Below are 19300 nucleotides of genomic sequence, written 5' to 3'. Positions count from 1 at the left end.
CACTCGTAGCATTGTGCCTCTGTCTATAGTTTAGCAGACGTGCTATGATCAGCCGGGGCTGAGCCCCCAGTGGCAGTCTTCTCATCAGGGTCCTGTGAGCTCTCTCCACCATTAGTATTTTAGAAAATGCCTCTATGCCAAATACGGTGGTGAGCAGGCGTTCCACGTACTACTCTATGCATCCAGTGTTCTTGGATTCTGGTACGCCCACTATGTGTAAGTTATTCTTTCTTGACTCTGCTTGCAAGTCTTCGTTTTTAGGGTCGCGCATGCGTATCGCGGCGAGACGCTTTTGTATTTAGAAAAGGGCTCGGAGCCCTGTCAACTTCACGTCAGTGTTTTTTATTGGTTCGTGGGCTTGCCTAATAAAATCTGCTTGCTTTCATTAGTCGAAGGCAAGCATACGTCATGCCTTTTCCGGTGGCTACCCCTCCTCGAGCGCAGCGACCAAGTACAGAAAACATGCGAGGCTCGCTGTTTTCCATCGGGCTCGTGGACTTCTTTTTCTCTAATTTACAAGCGTTCTCGCTTGGCAGAAGTCGAGCACTTTACATAGTTAATTTCACTTTTTCGGGTTGTGTACATAAACGCACTTTTGCCCGATAGGTGAAAAGTCGGGTTAGGAGTTTACAACGAGATCAGCTCTAACATGAGCAAACGCAAGACCCGTTGCATTGTAAATGCTTGTTTTTTTTGCAATGAGCTGTTAGATTTTGCCTATTTTCAGAAATTGCTCACTTTTTTCGTGCATCGTGTCTTCCACATTTGAAATGCGCTGCTCGGCTTCCGATAGGCGACCAGCTTGTCTCTCCAGCCGGTTAGAGAACAAGTCTAGTCTGGCATTCATGTTATCCATCTTGGTGTCTATAGAAGAGAGGCTAGATTGCATTGTGAGCAGGAGGGCTTTAATTTCTCCCTTTTCGGAGGTCTCCCCCAGTGTTGGCTGAGTAGGTGTGTCATTGTCCATGGCTTCAGGTTGTAGTCTGGGCGCTTTCTTGGTTGCGAATTTAAATTTTTAATAGCTTGCCATTAGATTTCCCCACTCCTGCCACTGGGGGAACCGGGTCCCCCGCCTCAGTCTTCATTACGAATCTGCAGAGGGACGGGGAACGAACCAACGCCCCCCACCGCCTTATTATTTTATCCCTTCAGGGCCTGCTTTCAAGGTACACAGCTCGAGTGCACCATGCCAAGTCCTGCGATTTTTCATATCCAAATTTTTGAGGGCACTACAACCTTACTTACCCGTGAGTTTCGGGCCCCTTGCGTTAGAATCTTCAGGAGGCCTGGTGCCCTCCGCAGCCTCCGTCTCAGTCTCCACTTGGTCCCAGGCTCTCTGCACCCCCCTTCGCACTGCCCTGCTGCTACAGGGCACGACACAGCACGTCCTCACCTGCCACATGCTGTCCGGGCCCGCTACGGACGTCACCTCTCTTGCGGGTGAGTCCTAGAGGTCTCTCCGACCTAGGCTATCCAAGCCCACAGTGCTGATTGTGCGGCGCTGCCCGCCCAGCTCCCGCTCACAGCGCGGGATCTATCTCCTTTGCCCTCGCTCCAGAAGCCTCGCCTTCCTTCCTCTCTGGCGGAGGCCTCGCTGTCCCCTGTCGCCTCCGCTCCTCACAGTCGGCCCGTTCTCCGCTCCAGCGTTCTCTCCCCCCTCCATAGAGAAATGTGTAGGAGGCACTGCTAGCATCTAACAACGCATTATTCACCTGATGGCATGAATGGTGTAGTACTGTTTGGATTTGGATGTAATCACTCTCGTTTAGCATGGCAAGGATATGGGAGGTACAATTGGGATATGATGCCACTTTTAGTGAAACGTAAAAAAGGTGACACTGCTGGCAAGGAATCACACTTGCTTATCATGACAAAGTGTAAAGCACTTTAGAATATAATCGCATTGCCCAAGTCACAAGAGGCAAAGGGGGAAATACTTTACTATCAAACAGGTTTAGTATGGGGAGATTACAGCATGAACTGCTGTGATAGAACTATGCGTGGTTTCTATGTGGAGACGTAAGGCAGCTCCTTGTGTACACAACCAGGCAGTTTCGTTCGGTGAATGTTAAAGGAGGCAATGTTGGGATCTCATAATGTGTTTCTTGTGGAAGCAAGTAACGTGTGGCAAGGCTAGGACAGAAAACCCTGTTTAGATTAAGGACGTGTACATCTAGCAATGTTCTGATATAGTCATTCATGTTAACTATGGTGAGGTTTTCGGGTAGCATTGCTGAAATGTAATAATAAATAATCAGCACTGAAATAGTTACTACAATCTGCCACTGGAAAATGTTACACGTGCTTACCAAGGTGAGATGTGGAAGTGTTATATCTCCGACAGAACATAACATAAATCAGGCTTGCTTAGCACGGTCGGATTTACGGAAGGGTTAGTACCGGATAAAATTAGGGCAACTGAAATTATGTGATTCTCCGGTTGAAGCATTTTCCAAATAGTTCTGGATTTATCACACTTGCCACATAATAGACCAACTGCTGCATACTTTGCAGAAGTGAAAAAAGAAAGTTGTGTCTTCTTCCAACTGATTAAAGACTTATAAATAAAGCACCACAGATAGTGATACACAGTGGCAGTCCCTCTGCAAAGTTTATCTGGTCACCTTTCAATCATTGCCGATTGCTGTGTTTTTTTTTTTGTTTTTTTTTAAAGATAACGATCTATATAATTTGCTTTTGCCACATAATTAAGTAAACCATATCATATAATTTGATCTTCAATTGTCCCATGAAACCGAGGGCCTTGGATATAATCAAATAGTCTTCTGAGATACACGTGCTGCTGCTAGATATATTCATATTTGTCTAGCATAGCTAGCTGCATAGGAAGCGCCGCTAGGATGCAATGGAACTTTCAACCTGATGAATCACAGCAGAGGGCACCGGCTAGATTTGGCCATTCATGTTTAGAATCAAACAGTATAAAACAGTATAAAACAGTACTCATGAAGTATAATTACACACCTTTAGCACACTGAAAAATCTATAATACCAGTCTGCGCCTAGTAGTGGATCACGTGTGCAGCTGTGATTCAGATTGGTGAAGGTCCGGACACAACTGCTATTATGAGCCTCCAGGAATCCTAGAATACAAAAAGCAAAAAGTTTAAGCATGAAAGTCCAAACATGACGAGTGCAGGGTAAGAGTCTCTAGGTCAGCTGAGTACCTGGACTGGCTAAGGGTGTGTAAAAACTATCTTGGTAGCTATGCGTGTAAAAATGCTCTTGAGAACTGCTGGGTATAAAGCAATTAAAAACCCCAGAGCAAATACACTTAGTCATATAAGGAGAGGTATTCGAATTCTGACCTAGGAACTGAATCTTCGTATTCTGACCTACGACTCGGATCAGCAAGTCTAGTTCTGTTTTCTAGGATTCAGAGCTGGATCATTTTCGAATGACAAAACGGAAGTCTCAAAGTCATTGTGTTGTGTCTACTATTTTGAAATACTCATTCATTCCCACTCCAGCTGTACCAGATCCTTCCACCGCCGTTTCATCAAGCACTGCCTATGGTGCCATAAAAGTAATACATTATTTGATTTGAGACGGGTGAGGTTACCTGCAGGGTTTGTATCTGCGCAACGTCCTCCTGGTCCCTGTGCTACCAGCTGGCGAAGCACGCCCAGAGTTGATGAGTTACTGAGAGTAAGGATCGGGTCTCCAACCTACACAGAGAAGTGGAAAGCATATCACAGCAGGTGGAAAACAATACACAGGGACATTCTCTAATCTGTCCCTTTGGTACCCAAACAATCCCAGGCACAAGATATTCTACTTTCTGCTCATTATTAGAAAACATGTCCACAAGGTGATCTTGCAATTTCCAGAACGAAGATCTGAACTAGTGCTCCGTCCACCATTTCCATGTTAGTAAAATACATTGTCCATCACGAGATCCTGATTAATGCTCATGAACATTGAATATCCAAGGTCATGTGCGACATCCCAGAAAACCTTATTTCAAAGAGAAACCATGTGTTTCAAAAACAAATAATTTCACGATGTCTCTTTAAAGGCAATGTTTCCATCGATTGAAACTATTATTAACAGATGAAAAATCATCCTTTTGAACTTCTATAAGTAATAGAAAATGCAGTAACTGTGGACAAATGGGTTGAAGCCTCATACTAGAGCAATTACTTATTGTGATGAGGCAGCAGACTCCTGCAGCATTATACATTGTATTACGGTGAGACTTAGAGGCAGTTATTCTTTGCAACCTGTGACACAAAGATCCCATAAACAAAGGTTCTGGTCTCAGCTAGTTTTCCTTCAAAAAAGTTTTCAGTACATGTTTTAATTTACTAGATGTTAGATCTTTTCTGTCAATATGGCATGTACATGGTGGCCTGTTTTCCTCTAATCTGTTTCATGGGGACTGTGTGGAGGTGTGAGAGGTAGGTGCCAAGTATCTTTTCCACTAGTCTTTTGTAGTCTGTGCAGGCTTTTGGTTTAAAATATTTTTGTTTTGTGGCTGGTGAGGTAATTGGAGCAAAGACGAGACAATCATGGTGTAAATGCCAACCACATTAGGAATAACTCTGCATCAGGGCACTGGCATGGGAATCGAAATGGCAAGTGGTCCCCCAGCTCAAACCAATTATTCAGTCTCCAAAGGAGCACATTTCATCAAGGACACAGCGAGTATCAGATTCCATTTGAAAGTAATTATTAAATGCAAGAGGGGCCGATATCGGAGGACCCAAGGGCAGAACAGATTTAGCCTTGGAAGATGCAGCACCAAAGATGATTCTAGTGGTAGAGGAGACAATGTTAAGATAGCTTGAAATGAAGGGATTCCAACAAAGGTTCCCAGGAGAAAGATTCGTTAAAGTTAAAGAATATCTGCCTAAAATAAACTGAAAAAGTGCTCATTAGAAACGTTTTAGTAATGTATGTTGCACAGCAGCTACAAATTGACCTGCCTGATCTATATCAGGCACTAAGAGCCGAAACCTACTCAAGTTCAAATACACAAATGGACTCGGTATTTCTTTGGAACTTGCTCATCTAACAAATTTCACCTTTTTATCTTGATTTGGGATCATTCCTTACCATCCCCCCAGCACAGTAAATGGACCGAACTTTTTAATCTGTTCGAAGTTTGTGAATATCAACACCCCTTGATAGAAAAGAAAGATTACTTAACCGTATTTCCAGTCTTCCCTTTTGGGCCATCTTTAAAGTCTTAAACAACCCACCTTTCTTCCGGATACACTGAGCAGATGGTGTTTGGAAACAATTCATATTTTGGTTAACACTGTCACGTTGCACCAGTTCTCTCGGAATTCTGTTATGCTTAATTTATTCTCAATTTTACAATTCAGTCAACTCAAATCTCAACTATTTCAGCAGTCAGGTACTTGGTAAGTCCCCAGAGAAAATATCCCGGCACGTGTTTCATTGTTTTTGCTATTCATCTGAGAAGAGTATTCCTTCCATTTGGGGATGCTTACATGCTACTTATTGATTACTACAGTGAATTACCAAAAGAAGCACAGAGCTTGCCACGGTTTTAAAGAGCCAAATGGCCCTCCTGTTCCTCAGATGGAGCTATTTTTAACACTTCTAAGGTGTGGTCTGCACTCATACATGTTGCACCAACCTTCTCATAATGCATTATGGTAGATGAACTTCGGACTATTTACAGTTTAGTCGGTTTGCAAAAGTAAGTTAAATTGGCTATCCGAATCAGTGGTACACGCCAACACTTTCTTTTGCATTCATCGGTGCTCCTTAAAGTAGCTTGTATGCAGCCCCAAATTTACAAAATGCTCTTGTCTATGAATTGCAAGAACCATTAATTGTACAAGGAGATTTCCAGCACTGACTGAGCAAGTACTTGACTCCTAGAATTATTAAAATGTGAATAAAATTAACTAATTGAACTGCGTCTATGATGCCTTGGGAGAACTGGGGCAGCAACACAAGGTATGAAGTATTTTGAACTATTGATCAGGTTATTATCTCTTTCTTGTATATCCTTCAAAATGAACTAACTTTTTCATTGCACTACATTATGGGATAATGCAAAACCTTATTGCCTTAAGGTTAACATATCAAATTTCTTTTAATGATGCAGGCCCTGATTTCTCGTATTTTATCATTTTACAGATAAGAAAATGAAAAAAAAAAGTTTTTAATTCAGGCGTACATTTTTTTATGTTTCCAAGCACAGGTTTTGCTTTCTTTATGAGGTACAAAGCCTTTTTCCAACATGTGCAGTATTCATTATGGTAAATGTTTATTACTTCTAGGTTCATGCAGTACTACTACTTTCCAAATGTATGGCCATGCTACTGCCTTTTAGGCACGGACTTTTCAGAGGCCAGTAGTCAAAGTTCCCCCTACAAAGAGGCAATAGAATAAATACTCAAATACAGCACTACACCCTACATAACAAAGTGCTTCAGCTCGATTACTTAGAAAAGTATAGACAAGTGAAGGGTTTACATTCTATCAATGCTGGGAGACTGTATTTTGTAAGGAACTCCCGACTTCAGTAAGGTCTCGCAGGGGGAGCAAAGTTCTTTGGACTGTATCATGGGCAGCTATGGACAAGTGTTGAGTTGGCTGAGGCACCAACATGAGCAGGGCCCCCAGAGGCTTTAGAGGAAGTAAATTACACTTTTTATGTAACAATATTACTCTCATTTCCCTACTCTATCACTACAACACCTACCACTACACAATTCACATACTTTTTATATGCATTTTGTCATTACATCAACCACCACAACATTAACGATACTCTGAAATATTTTTACATTGCTTATTTGAGATACTTTTTTTTCTTATTTGTACCCTTTTTTCTAATGTGCATTTTATTTTTTAACCTAACTATAAGGCACAAGTATATTTAATTAACATGTATTTTCTCATAAATAAAAAATGATGCAATTAATTTAAATATGTGTATTAATGTATTCATAATCCATTTTGTTCATTGTTAATCAATTTATGAAAATTGTTTATTAATTTGCATTAATCATCTAATCTTTACCTCTTTACTTACATGTGTTTCATGTTTTTGTATTTCTATTTCATTTAAACTATTTATCTGTAATTAATCTTTATCGGAAGAAGAGGCATCTAATCCCAAAGAACCTTTATTTCATTAGTATTTTATATTATTACTCGATTAAAAGTATTTAACTGTAATTTTAATTAAAAAACTTTGCCCCCAAAATATTTTATTCAAATTCAATCGGTTTTATTTTTTAAAACCGGACTGTTTATTGGGGATTTCACCAACTGGTGACAATACGAGTTTTATTGTTAGTAAGATAACCATGCTGGAGAACTATATTTACAGGTAAGTAACTTTCCTTTGCAAGGCGGTCTCTGTGAAAGTAAATTCACTAGCGAGTCTCCTACTCACCCCAATTCTACAAACGTAGTTCAGAGATGTCCATGATTTACACTGCATGATAACCTCCAACACTGTGTAAGCTTTTGGAATCAACAGTGTTGTGAGATGGAGGATGGGGGTGTGGGAGAAGAACCTGAACACCTGTTTTCCGAGAGGGAACCACACATAGGTGACTCAACTATGGGTACAAATCACAAGTGCGATACTCTGCACTTCTCCCAAAAGTGCAGTTTATGAAACCAATATGTTAACTGTGCTTTTGTAGCAATTACCACCAGTTTCAAAGTGCCATAACCACCTCCCCTTATCATTCAGTTCAAAGTAATACAATCTAACAATCTGCGAGTCAACCAGCGAGATAGATTACTATGGTTGTGATAAAAAAAGACACAATATTTCTAAGTAACTTGCCTTGTAGAAAGAAGGGTTTGAGGGATCAGGCTCATTAGACTGGATAAACGATGGGCCCCCGTACTGTGCTACGATCCCTGGAAAGTCAGATTCGGTAACGTTCTGCTGATTTGAGAAGAAGTTTAAACTTGCTGAAAGAAAATACAAGAATAAATATATTTACATTTAAAAAAGTGTATCTGTTGCTTTTTCATCCTATTTTTTGTATAGTTAGTATTAGCACGTTTTATGGCAACGTGCCTTTCTCTAAATGTACACACGACGTTGTTACTAATGCAGTGTTGTTTTCAGATACAAGATCAGTTAGACCAATGAGCCATATACAAGCTTCTTGTATTCTAGCACAGATTCTCATGCAATTGTTCGCAACACCTCAGTATCACAAGGACATCTTCTCCAGCTCCTCCTGCAAAATACTCAGCATATAGGACACAGTGCTGTTTCTTAGATTGAGAGGATCAATTTGCTTCAGGGAGAAGAACCTCTCCAAGGACATATACATGCGTAGTTTACAACACATCATGGATAGTGTCACCTTGGGGCGCCTCACCCTTGGCATATGGTATGCTTCTTCTTTTTCAGTCTCTGGCAATGACAGACTTTCTAGTTAGTAACGCTAAGGGTTTTTGTAGGAAGAATTGTTAGCTTTCTTCATTTTGTACACTTTATTTTTTCCTACAGTTACCGAACTTGTGATATTTGAAATTGTTATGTTACCCGTATTCTATACTAGGTTGGCTTCTAATAAGAGCTTCTAAATTTCTTCTGTGTATGCTTCCTTGGGCGAGAGGAACTCATCTGTCAGTTTGTAGCAGAACTGATTGCTATCCCAAGTATGGCTCATTCTTCAGGCTAACTATGGTGGAGGATTTATGTGACATCGGTCTGTTTTCTCTGCTCCACATGGTAGGCAAGTATACCTTAACTACTTTGGGCCCAGGGGATGACTACGGAGTGTGACCAAAACTCTTTGGCATGCATCAGGGGAAAGAGTATGGCCTGTGATAATGTATCTCAGGGACTGCCTGGAACACAGTCCATTTATCTGAGACAAGTAGGTCTGCTGACACACTCCCAAAACCATGGGTGGATTACTGTACCGAGTAGCATGCTAAAAGACCACGTGCTCTAGTAATTTAGTAAAAAAAATCTTTTATTAAACAAATCAAACTAAAAGATACTTTCAGTACCGAGAAACAGGACTGCATATAAAAAGGATTAAACTGTGTTAAAATAGTAGGGGGGTCATGGTTATCCTGAATGGCAACTCCGAGTTCATGACAGAAGGCTGGATACACGGGAAAGTACCAGTTTTACTGGATGGTTTGAGGTTAGTCCGTCTATTGTAAAGGGGCTGCTTTAGTCAGTTTTTCTGGCACTTCTAGCTAAAAGGACCCCTGGGGTATGAGTATACTCACCAACCCTGTTATAGCTAATACAAAAGAGAGTAAGAGAGAATCCTGGTTTCTGTCTCTTTCCCTCCCCTTTACATTGTTATAATTAAAGACACTTACAGTCATTGACCTGGATGCAGAACTGGTTGGGTGTCGCAGTGTCATTGTTGGTGTTTGTTAAGGGGGTGTTGTGTCTGAAGATCAGCGTGCTGTCCACACACCTCTGGCTAACTGACCTAGAAAAAAATGTAGACACAAATACGCACTGCAATGAATGGCTAATGACAACTTCATCCAGAGCAACTACTAATTTAAAAAAAGGAATCCAAAATAATCAGTCGCACCCCTCAGGAAACCCACCAACCTCCAGGCCACCTGGGAAATCAGTCACACCTCAAGAAAACCAGATACATTTATCTGAAAGTCTCTGGAAAACAATTTCACCCCCTGTACAATAAATCCTCACTAACACAGAAAACCAGTTTCACCTACCATGGAACCTATTTTGCTTCTGGAAACAAGTCTCTAAAATGAAAGGTAAACATATTGTCCAGAACCTATGTTTACACCCAGAAACCTGGGAATTTAGAATCGCTCATCCACAGAGAAAACTGCAGGAGCTATTTTACACCTACCATAAGAAACTGATCTCCCCCTGCAAATCAGTCCCTCTGCCCCAAAACCATTCTCTACATCAAGAAAAATAATGTGCCCTTCCAGGATGGGAATTTCACACACCTAGAAACCAGTCCCACTCTGCCAGAATGAACCAGCCTCAACTCCCGGAAAACCAACCTTACTCCTGAAAACTAATTGTGTCCCAGAAAACCAGTCCTCAAACCTAAGCTGCCTTACTTTAATCAGTTTCATTCATGGAAGCTAGTCTTGGTACTGTGCAATGTTTAAACAGTCTTGGTCCGAACATTAAGACTACACGCTGAACAAGTCACTTACCTTCAGTAAAGTTTTATATGGTACAGACTATATCTAGCCACAGATTCCTTACCTTAGAATAATTCCCAGGTATCAGATTGGATCCAGAGTTTGTTTTCGTGAGCAGTACTCCTGCGCGCCAGCAGGTGGCTTCATTCGGATCCACGTGGCATCGTCTGCGTTGGAAGTGACAGTCGCAGTGCCTACATAGGCAACACCCAAGAACCATGATGTCGGTTTCTTTTCACGACTTTGCACACCATGAGCGTGGAGGCACAAAGAACACTGACCACTGGTGTGGAAAACCAGGGCCCTGACAGGGAGTAAGCGCTGTCCCTAGAAATTAGTTGGCACAGCAGGGAGGAGGGCTGAGTCAGCAAGGAATCTGCGACTACGGTCTCTAGCAGATAAGGTGTTACCGATGGTAAGTGACTTGTTCATCTGATAGTGACTTCTAGCCGCAGATTCGTTACCTTAGACTAGATACGCAAGCAACACCATTCGCGGAGGTGGGTCTACAGACCAATTTCAGACAAGGAAGTCCTGCATGATCGAAAGGGCAAAATTTCTATTACGGACGACCTGACTGCACACATGAATGAAACATTATTGCCTGCACAAAGAGGTCCACTTTGCTGCCTGACATATGTCTATGACTATAACACCATGTACTAACGAAGCAGTCACAGCTTTAGCTCTGGTGGAATGAGCTTGCAAACCCTCAAAGGGTTGCTCCTTGGCCAATGCGTAGCAGATCTTCATGTAGAAGAGGATCTATTTGGAGATGGTCCGCTTCTGAACAGCCCATTCTTTCTTCGCTCCAACATACCACACAAAGAGCTGGTTGTCCACCCGGAGCTATGGCAGGTCTATGATGGGATGGAGGCCTCCATCCTTTTTGGGCACCAGAAAGTAGCAGGAATAGCAACCACAACCTACTTCTGGCATCAGCACTCTTTCTATTGCTCCCTTGGCCAAGAGAGCCATCACTTCCTGGCAGAGAATGGATAGATGATCCTCCATCAGCCTGTCGTAAGTTGGTGATATGGAGGGAGGGAAAGTCATGAAGGGGAGGGAGTAGCCCCTTTGCACGATTTGCAAAACCCACCTGTCTGATGTTAGAGTTGCCAGTGGGGCAGGTGATGGCGAAACCTGCCACCAACTGGGTGCCCATGATGATATGAGGGCAGATTAGGATGTTTTGTTGGGTGCAGTTGCTGGGGTGGGTGATGGACTGACCCGACTGCTGGCTATCCGACCTACGGGGTCTGGAGGTACTGCGCCCGTGGTCATGCAGAGGCTGGGAAGAATGCGTTGTACAGTGGCTGGCAGGGTAAAGTTGCAGCTGGAAGCCCCCTCCGTGGCCAGAAAAGGAGCGAAAGGCGGATTGTAGGTGATGAGGGGCAATGGAAAGGTCTTGGTCAAAGCCCTACTGTCCTTAAAGAGACGAATCTGCCTGGTCTCTGTAGAGGCAGGAGCCATCAAAGGGCAAGTTCATAAATGATGATTGAACATCCCCAGAAAAGCCAGTCGTCCTCAACCAGGAGTAGAGCCTTAAGGCCACCATTGACAAAACCACTCTGTCCCATGAGTCAGCCCACAACGGATAGTTAACTTCACTGTATCTCTCGCGTTAGCAACAGCCTGGGAGAGCATGGACCGGGCCTCCTCTGGAACCGTTGCAAGCACCTGCACAACCGAGTTCCACAGAGCCTAGCAGTAAAGGCCCAAAAGGCATGCAGTGGTCAGGGATCACAATGCCTATCCGGGGGTGCGGTAGGGAATGCACCTGAATTTACATGGGACATTGGGGCTTGGACCACCAAGCTCTCTGGAGTAGGGTATTGTGTTGGGGATTTTGTGTCCCTTGGTGGGGTGGGCAATCGTCTTATTCACAGAAGCTCCTGTGCTGGGTTTGGACCATGTCCCGTTAAGGTTGTCTGTGAGGGCCTCGCTGAAAGAGTAGTAGTTCTGGGGGTGAGACTTTCAGTTACAACACCTCAGTCAGGATGTTATTCTTGACTGCCACTGAGGGCAAACTGAGTTCCAAGACCTCTGCAGCCTTCGGCACCACCATGGCGAAAGACGCTCACTCTTCTGTAGCAAAGGCAGGGGAAGAAAGCATACCAGTATCTGGAAAAGTATCTAGTCTAACTAGGCTGAGTTGGTCGACAGCTTTGGGGGCTCTGTATCTGAGTCGGGGATGTGGATTGGGGTGGCGCCACCCGAAGCGTCAACATTGGTGCTGGGGGAGGCTGACATGGCACGACTGGCACTGGTCTGTTCCAGAGAGTGGATCCTAGGGGCCTAAATGGCATTGAGGCCAGATCCGTGGGTACGGAAACCAGAAGAGGCCCCTTCTGAAACCTTGGAGCCAAAAGTGCACCAGAGGATATAGGCCGCCCAAATACGAGGCACATGGCCTCATAGAGCTCTTACAGGGAGTGCAGAATTATTAGGCAAATGAGTATTTTGACCACATCATCCTCTTTATGCATGTTGTCTTACTCCAAGCTGTATAGGCTCGAAAGCCTACTACCAATTAAGCATATTAGGTGATGTGCATCTCTGTAATGAGAAGGGGTGTGGTCTAATGACATCAACACCCCATATCAGGTGTGCATAATTATTAGGCAACTTCCTTTCCTTTGGCAAAATGGGTCAAAAGAAGGACTTGACAGGCTCAGAAAAGTAAAAAATAGTGAGATATCTTGCAGAGGGATGCAGCACTCTTAAAATTGCAAAGCTTCTGAAGCGTGATCATCGAACAATCAAGCGTTTCATTCAAAATAGTCAACAGGGTCGCAAGAAGCGTGTGGAAAAACCAAGGCGCAAAATAACTGCCCATGAACTGAGAAAAGTCAAGCGTGCAGCTGCCACGATGCCACTTGCCACCAGTTTGGCCATATGTCAGAGCTGCAACATCACTGGAGTGCCCAAAAGCACAAGGTGTGCAATACTCAGAGACATGGCCAAGGTAAGAAAGGCTGAAAGACGACCACCACTGAACAAGACACACAAGCTGAAACGTCAAGACTGGGCCAAGAAATATCTCAAGACTGATTTTTCTAAGGTTTTATGGACTGATGAAATGAGAGTGAGTCTTGATGGGCCAGATGGATGGGCCCGTGGCTGGATTGGTAAAGGGCAGAGAGCTCCAGTCCGACTCAGACGCCAGCAAGGTGGAGGTGGAGTACTGGTTTGGGCTGGTATCATCAAAGATGAGCTTGTGGGGCCTTTTCGGGTTGAGGATGGAGTCAAGCTCAACTCCCAGTCCTACTGCCAGTTCCTGGAAGCCACCTTCTTCAAGCAGTGGTACAGGAAGAAGTCTGCATCCTTCAAGAAAAACATGATTTTCATGCAGGACAATGCTCCATCACACGCGTCCAAGTACTCCACAGCGTGGCTGGCAAGAAAGGGTATAAAAGAAGGAAATCTAATGACATGGCCTCCTTGTTCACCTGATCTGAACCCCATTGAGAACCTGTGGTCCATCATCAAATGTGAGATTTACAAGGAGGGAAAACAGTACACCTCTCTGAACAGTGTCTGGGAGGCTGTGGTTGCTGCTGCACGCAATGTTGATGGTGAACAGATCAAAACACTGACAGAATCCATGGATGGCAGGCTTTTGAGTGTCCTTGCAAAGAAAGGTGGCTATATTGGTCACTGATTTGTTTTTGTTTTGTTTTTGAATGTCAGAAATGTATATTTGTGAATGTTGAGATGTTATATTGGTTTCACTGGTAATAATAAATAATTGAAATGGGTATATATATTTTTTTGTTAAGTTGCCTAATAATTATGCACAGTAATAGTCACCTGCACACACAGATATCCCCCTAACATAGCTAAAACTAAAAACAAACTGAAAACTACTTCCAAAAATATTCAGCTTTGATATTGGTGAGTTTTTTGGGTTCATTGAGAACATGGTTGTTGTTCAATAATAAAATTAATCCTCAAAAATACAACTTGCCTAATAATTCTGCACTCCCTGTACTTGGGTGAGGGTCACTCCTGGAAACTCAATGAAGGGGCGGAGACGGCCCAGAAGCTGGCTCTACTGTGGAGCCGGGCCCCGATGCACAACACCCTTTCGTCGGCTGATGGACAAGGTGAAGTAGAAGCCCTCTTCAATGACTTCTTTTTGTGGTGGGGCTTACCCGAATAGCATGAGGCCTTCGGGTGCAACCAAGATGTTGGGCTCCACGACTGCTCCCTGTACCTTCCTCTCGACCAGAATCTGCATCGTTGCAGCGCTACACGTCAAGCCGCCAAGAACTTGAAGGATCGCTTCCTTAAGGCCTTTGGGTTCATGGCGCAGCAATCGGCACAGGCCTTCGGGTTGTGGTCGCGCTCGAGGCTCCAGGCGCAGCGATCAATGACGGGCGCCACGGGGCTTGCAGTCGACATCTCTGCCACACAAGGAGGAAAGAAACTCAAAAAATCATCAACAAAATGTCAAAATAAGTTAGTCAAAAAATGACTAACGGGTAGCGCTTCTCCAGATCTTGGCTGACTGGCACAGAAAGAAAAGAACAGACGTCAGCATGCCTAGGAGGTGCCTACATAGGCACTGCAAATGGCACTTCCGGAGTGGACGACAAAATGATGCACGTGGAGCCAAAAAACAACACCGCTTGGAGCACATTGGGTACTACTCCCCAAAAAGAAATTCGGATCCAATCTGATGCTTGGAATAATACTAAGGTAAGGATTCTGTGGCTAGAAGTCTCTGTCAAATACACTGATTCTCGTATATGCTTTTCCGATGCTTGGTTCTCAAAAAGTGAATTCTCCATAGACTGGGTTATACATTGTGGGGGTTACATCAGAAGGCGTATGGAGCAGTCAAGATTGTTTATATGTCTTCAAGACGTGTCACACCACCCTCAGAACCTACTGAAGAATGATAGATTACCAAATAATGCCTTTAATAAGGGCATGGAGAAAGCAAAATGGTGATTGTGGGCACAAAACACTCACTCCGTGCTGCCCAGGAGGCAGTAAGTAAAGACCACTAGAGGGTCAGACAAATTGCAGTCAGGATCACAGCAGCAGTTGATGTCACAGGTGCCAGGTGAGAGATCACAGGTACAATGCAGCAGAATTGTCACTAAGAGAAAAACACAAAGCACTGTTAGACAACATGTACGCAGTCCCTACAAAACAGATAGATATGTGCATGTAACTAGGTACTGTGGTGGTGGGGGTATCACAGGGGTTTTGAGGGGACTGCACTGAGCTCTTTGGCATTTTTAATCTATTTATCGGTCTTAAGGATTGTAAGGAAATGGGGTTGACACTGATGCACACAATGACTTAAGAATGTGACAGTTGATGGGCTCTTTTGTTTACTCATCAGATTCTACACTGCAGGGCTTCAGGCAGCAGCAGAAAGAACATTATTCTCAATAAAAATCGTGTGATGGACTGGAGGCTTGGGCTTTGGCCAAGCTTCTGCCCACTGCCAAGGACAAATGGCGAGGCTGGGATGAAGGGCGGGAGCAAAAAGGGCAGGGCACACTTGACGTGGTAACAGTAACACAGTGAAATGGTGCACAGTTTGTATTGTTGCAAGTCCAGTGTCTTCACTACCCCAATGAGATATGTTCATGGAGGCCTACCCCTGATCTAATAATGTACCTTGACCTTCCCACAATAAATTGTTTCTTCCAGGGGAATATGACTCCTGTTTAGTGCTCTGTTGCTCTCAAAATATGTTTCCGCCCTAGAAATACCAACACATATCAATCATGGTGGCCACAAACAGATTTTCCTATGAACTGCATCAGAGTAGAGGAATGAGCAAATACATCTAGCAATCAAAACTAATGACCATTCCCAAAATACATTGCTGTGCAAGTGGTTTTATGGTAAATAAGGCAACAAGGGGTTCCTTCATATCACAGATAGGCAGGAGGTTTGTACTGCACCAATATAAATGAATCAATTTCTTTAAGCAGTGAACACTGAAAACAAACCTCTAGGCACTCTCAAAATGCTGACAGACAATGGAACAAAGCCACAGGGACAAAGTGTTATTGAAAAGCACACAACTTAATAAACTGGGGACTCGGAGATTGTAATCTATAGAGCCCGGTTCTGAATTACATAATTGAACCACTAAATGATATCTGCTTCAACATACCGCCAAACAAACCTCCCAAAGAATCACTAGCTCCTACCCAGTTACAAATCTTTTGGAAATTCACAGAATGAAAGCTAGAAAGGGTAAATTTGTTATTTTTCACTTCCAAACACTCACACTTAATATTTAAACCCAATTTCCACCAGGGTGTGAGACCCCCAACTCCATGTTGTTTATTATACTGCTTCTAACTTTGGGCAATGAGTAAGAAACCCTTGCCTAAACATAACAGATGTCACCAAGATGAGGGCAATTTATTTCATATGGTCTGGGACTGTCACATCGTTGACACTTTAATTGAGAAATTAAACAGTCATTGGGCAGAAATGGGACGGAGTTTCTAACAGACTTAATCCAAAACTATTAATTAAACCTGCACGACAAGATTCTAAAGTTATTAACCTCATGGGTTTAGTCAAATAAGTAAAAGAATAATTATTACATCAAAAGAATTAGCATAATTATAAATACTTATACATATCTAAATAAAGCTGCAAAATATACTGACAGTTCATATCCCAAGAAAGCCCCAAAAATTGCTGCCTCACCTCCAAAATAACATGTTTATTATAATGTTTTTGTGGCAGATGACACACATTTTCATAGCCTGACATTATGTAGAAGGGTTAAATTAAAAATGTTTCATTCATGACAGCCAACCTATTAACTGGTAAAACACTCTTAGTAACTCCTACTTCCTAAAGCATCATATTGACTAAAACTGTACATATCTAATTAAGGAAATTAAATCATACATTATGAAACAAAATAGCTTTTTCAATTACAGCAGAACTCGGCTAAGTAACCTTGAACTTATAACATAAACCCACCCTTCCCTCCATAGAGGATAAGGAATTGTTACATATTTGTTTTATGACAGACTATTGCAAAAGCTGTGTTTTCATTGATTCTCTGAAATAACGAAAGGTACGGGCACATGGAACACACGTACACCTAAAAAAAACGGCACTTTTGTGCAGCATTTCATGAGTGACTGTCATTGCGACATGGTACGGTCCAGTTATGCTAACTGAAGCATGCCTAAATTAATCATTTTCGATCAAGTTAAAATGCTTTCCCGCCATAGTTTAAAGTGTTGTCAACAACATAACACACATGGCTAACCCCAAAACCTGAATTATCTCCGAAGTTGATGCTTCTAGGAATCCTCAAGAAATTTGCCTGGTCTAGAGGGAAAAGAGCTTTGGTGAGCATAGGGTGTCTAGTAGGCACAAGACACAAAGCTAAATACTGGTGATCCAATGTAGCTCCTTCCACAGAAGAATGGCTGAGAGGGATGGACAGGTGCGCATGCAGGGAAGAACCTAAATACAAAGCTCATGGCTGTTCCCACAAGAATCAAGTATTGGGCCCATGATGGGATAACTTCCAAATGAACAGGGTATTACTCAGACAGGTTGTGAGATTACAAATACTGTAGCAGCACCGCTACTGTATGACAGGTCTATCTTTGTACCTTATCACACTAGACAGTTGTAGTTGTGTTATGTCTTGGTTTTGAAAAATTAATAAAAAGTTTACTACACAAAACAGTTAGATTCTGTACAACACAAGACCAATCTAGAATAGCTAAATTTCAATAGTTCTCCAATCTCCATATTTTAGCAACAAATGTTAACATAACATGAAATGTTCCTATTGAGGATCAATCTATTGTTTAACTAACATGGATCACTTTCCACCATTACAAACTTGCATTCATGAAGGAACTTGGATTGCAACCAACAACACATAGTGCAATAAAAAGGAGAAATTCAGTAACCGGAACATACATAAACTACTGCAAATCTCATACAAATAGGACCTAATCCTTCAGGTGCTCAGACACTCACTTTAGTATGATTAAGAACCAACTGCTGCAAAAAGACAATGCAGAATAAAACATTTTCTAGCTATCACGTCAAGAACTTTCAATTCTACTAAGGACACAGAGGTGAGGATTATGCTTTCTCTTTCTTTACTGAGAAATAACAACAGCCAAACAAACACCTAAATCACAAAATACTACTTTTCCAAATATCCTCAGCAGTTCATATCCTGCCCAATCATGAGTGTTTTATTCTGTGTCAGGACCGGAGGCTTCCGATTATGTTAGTTTCAAGCCGATTTACCACTGTAGATGCCACATCAACAATGGGTTTATGATAGAAAACCTTGAAAATAGAGTCCAAAGACCAATCTGCGGCAGCCATGAGATCCTCTAAACGAGAACCAGCCCAAAAGGCTTTAGACGCCATGGCCCCACGAACAGAGTGTGCACCAAAACTAGTAGTATCTATCCCAGCCTCCCCTAGCAAAGACCTGACCCATCTAGCCAAAGTGAACCCAAAGGGGCTCTGCAGGGAAATGTCTAACTGTCCCTGTGCATCTCTATGAATCTCACAAGTACAATCCTCATAAGCCTTTAAACATTTAACAAAACATCATTTTTGATTACGGGGAAAGGCTGGGTATGAAATGCACCTTGTTGCCGTCTTTGTACTTCTGGAAATGGTGAAAATAACTCCAGAAGGAGTGAATACTCTGCCTGCTAAATCCAGAGCGTGCACGTCCGAAAAACATTGACATGATAGCAGACAAAGGAGAACAGTGAGTTTCGCTGGCAATTGTTTGCATGAAAGGTCCTCGTTACAAGGCTAGGCTCTTAAAAAACGTAACAAGATATCCACATCCCATAAAGTAGAACATTTGAGCTGAGGTCTGACCATTCTGATGCCTTGTAGGAGTTTACAGATTAGCGGGTGGTCCCCTACTGGCTTGCCCTCCAGATGGAAGAGACCTGCCGACACAGCAGATCTGAAATTATTAATGGTCCTGTATGCTAAACCCTGGGATGCCAGATAGGAAATATACTTGACAATCACACTGATGCTTGCCCCCATGGGATCAACACGTCGTTCACCACACCAACCCACTCATATCCTCCAGGAAGCCTCATAGCGTTTATGTGTGGAGGGAGCCCAAGACCGGGATAAGAAGAACATTGCGTCC

General features: G+C 42.8%; 1 protein-coding gene across 1 annotated transcript in view; it reads right to left on the bottom strand.

The window, feature by feature from the left end:
• The window catches only part of TCTN3 (tectonic family member 3), a 594612-nt gene that overhangs the window by 496984 nt on the left and 78328 nt on the right, over window positions 1-19300 (bottom strand). Inside the window, exons 2-6 of the mRNA XM_069243971.1 lie at window positions 15124-15253; window positions 9322-9437; window positions 7808-7938; window positions 3584-3689; window positions 2986-3104 (exon numbers count right to left, since the gene is read on the bottom strand). Of these exons, the coding sequence (XP_069100072.1) occupies window positions 2986-3104; window positions 3584-3689; window positions 7808-7938; window positions 9322-9437; window positions 15124-15253 (602 nt within the window). The remainder of the gene's footprint in view (window positions 1-2985; window positions 3105-3583; window positions 3690-7807; window positions 7939-9321; window positions 9438-15123; window positions 15254-19300) is intronic.

The sequence above is a fragment of the Pleurodeles waltl genome, chromosome 7 (genome assembly GCF_031143425.1).
Source record: "Pleurodeles waltl isolate 20211129_DDA chromosome 7, aPleWal1.hap1.20221129, whole genome shotgun sequence".
NCBI classification, from domain to species: Eukaryota; Metazoa; Chordata; class Amphibia; order Caudata; family Salamandridae; genus Pleurodeles; species Pleurodeles waltl.
The sequence above is the reverse complement of the archived record's forward strand: the minus strand, read 5'-3'. Positions and strand labels throughout refer to the sequence as shown.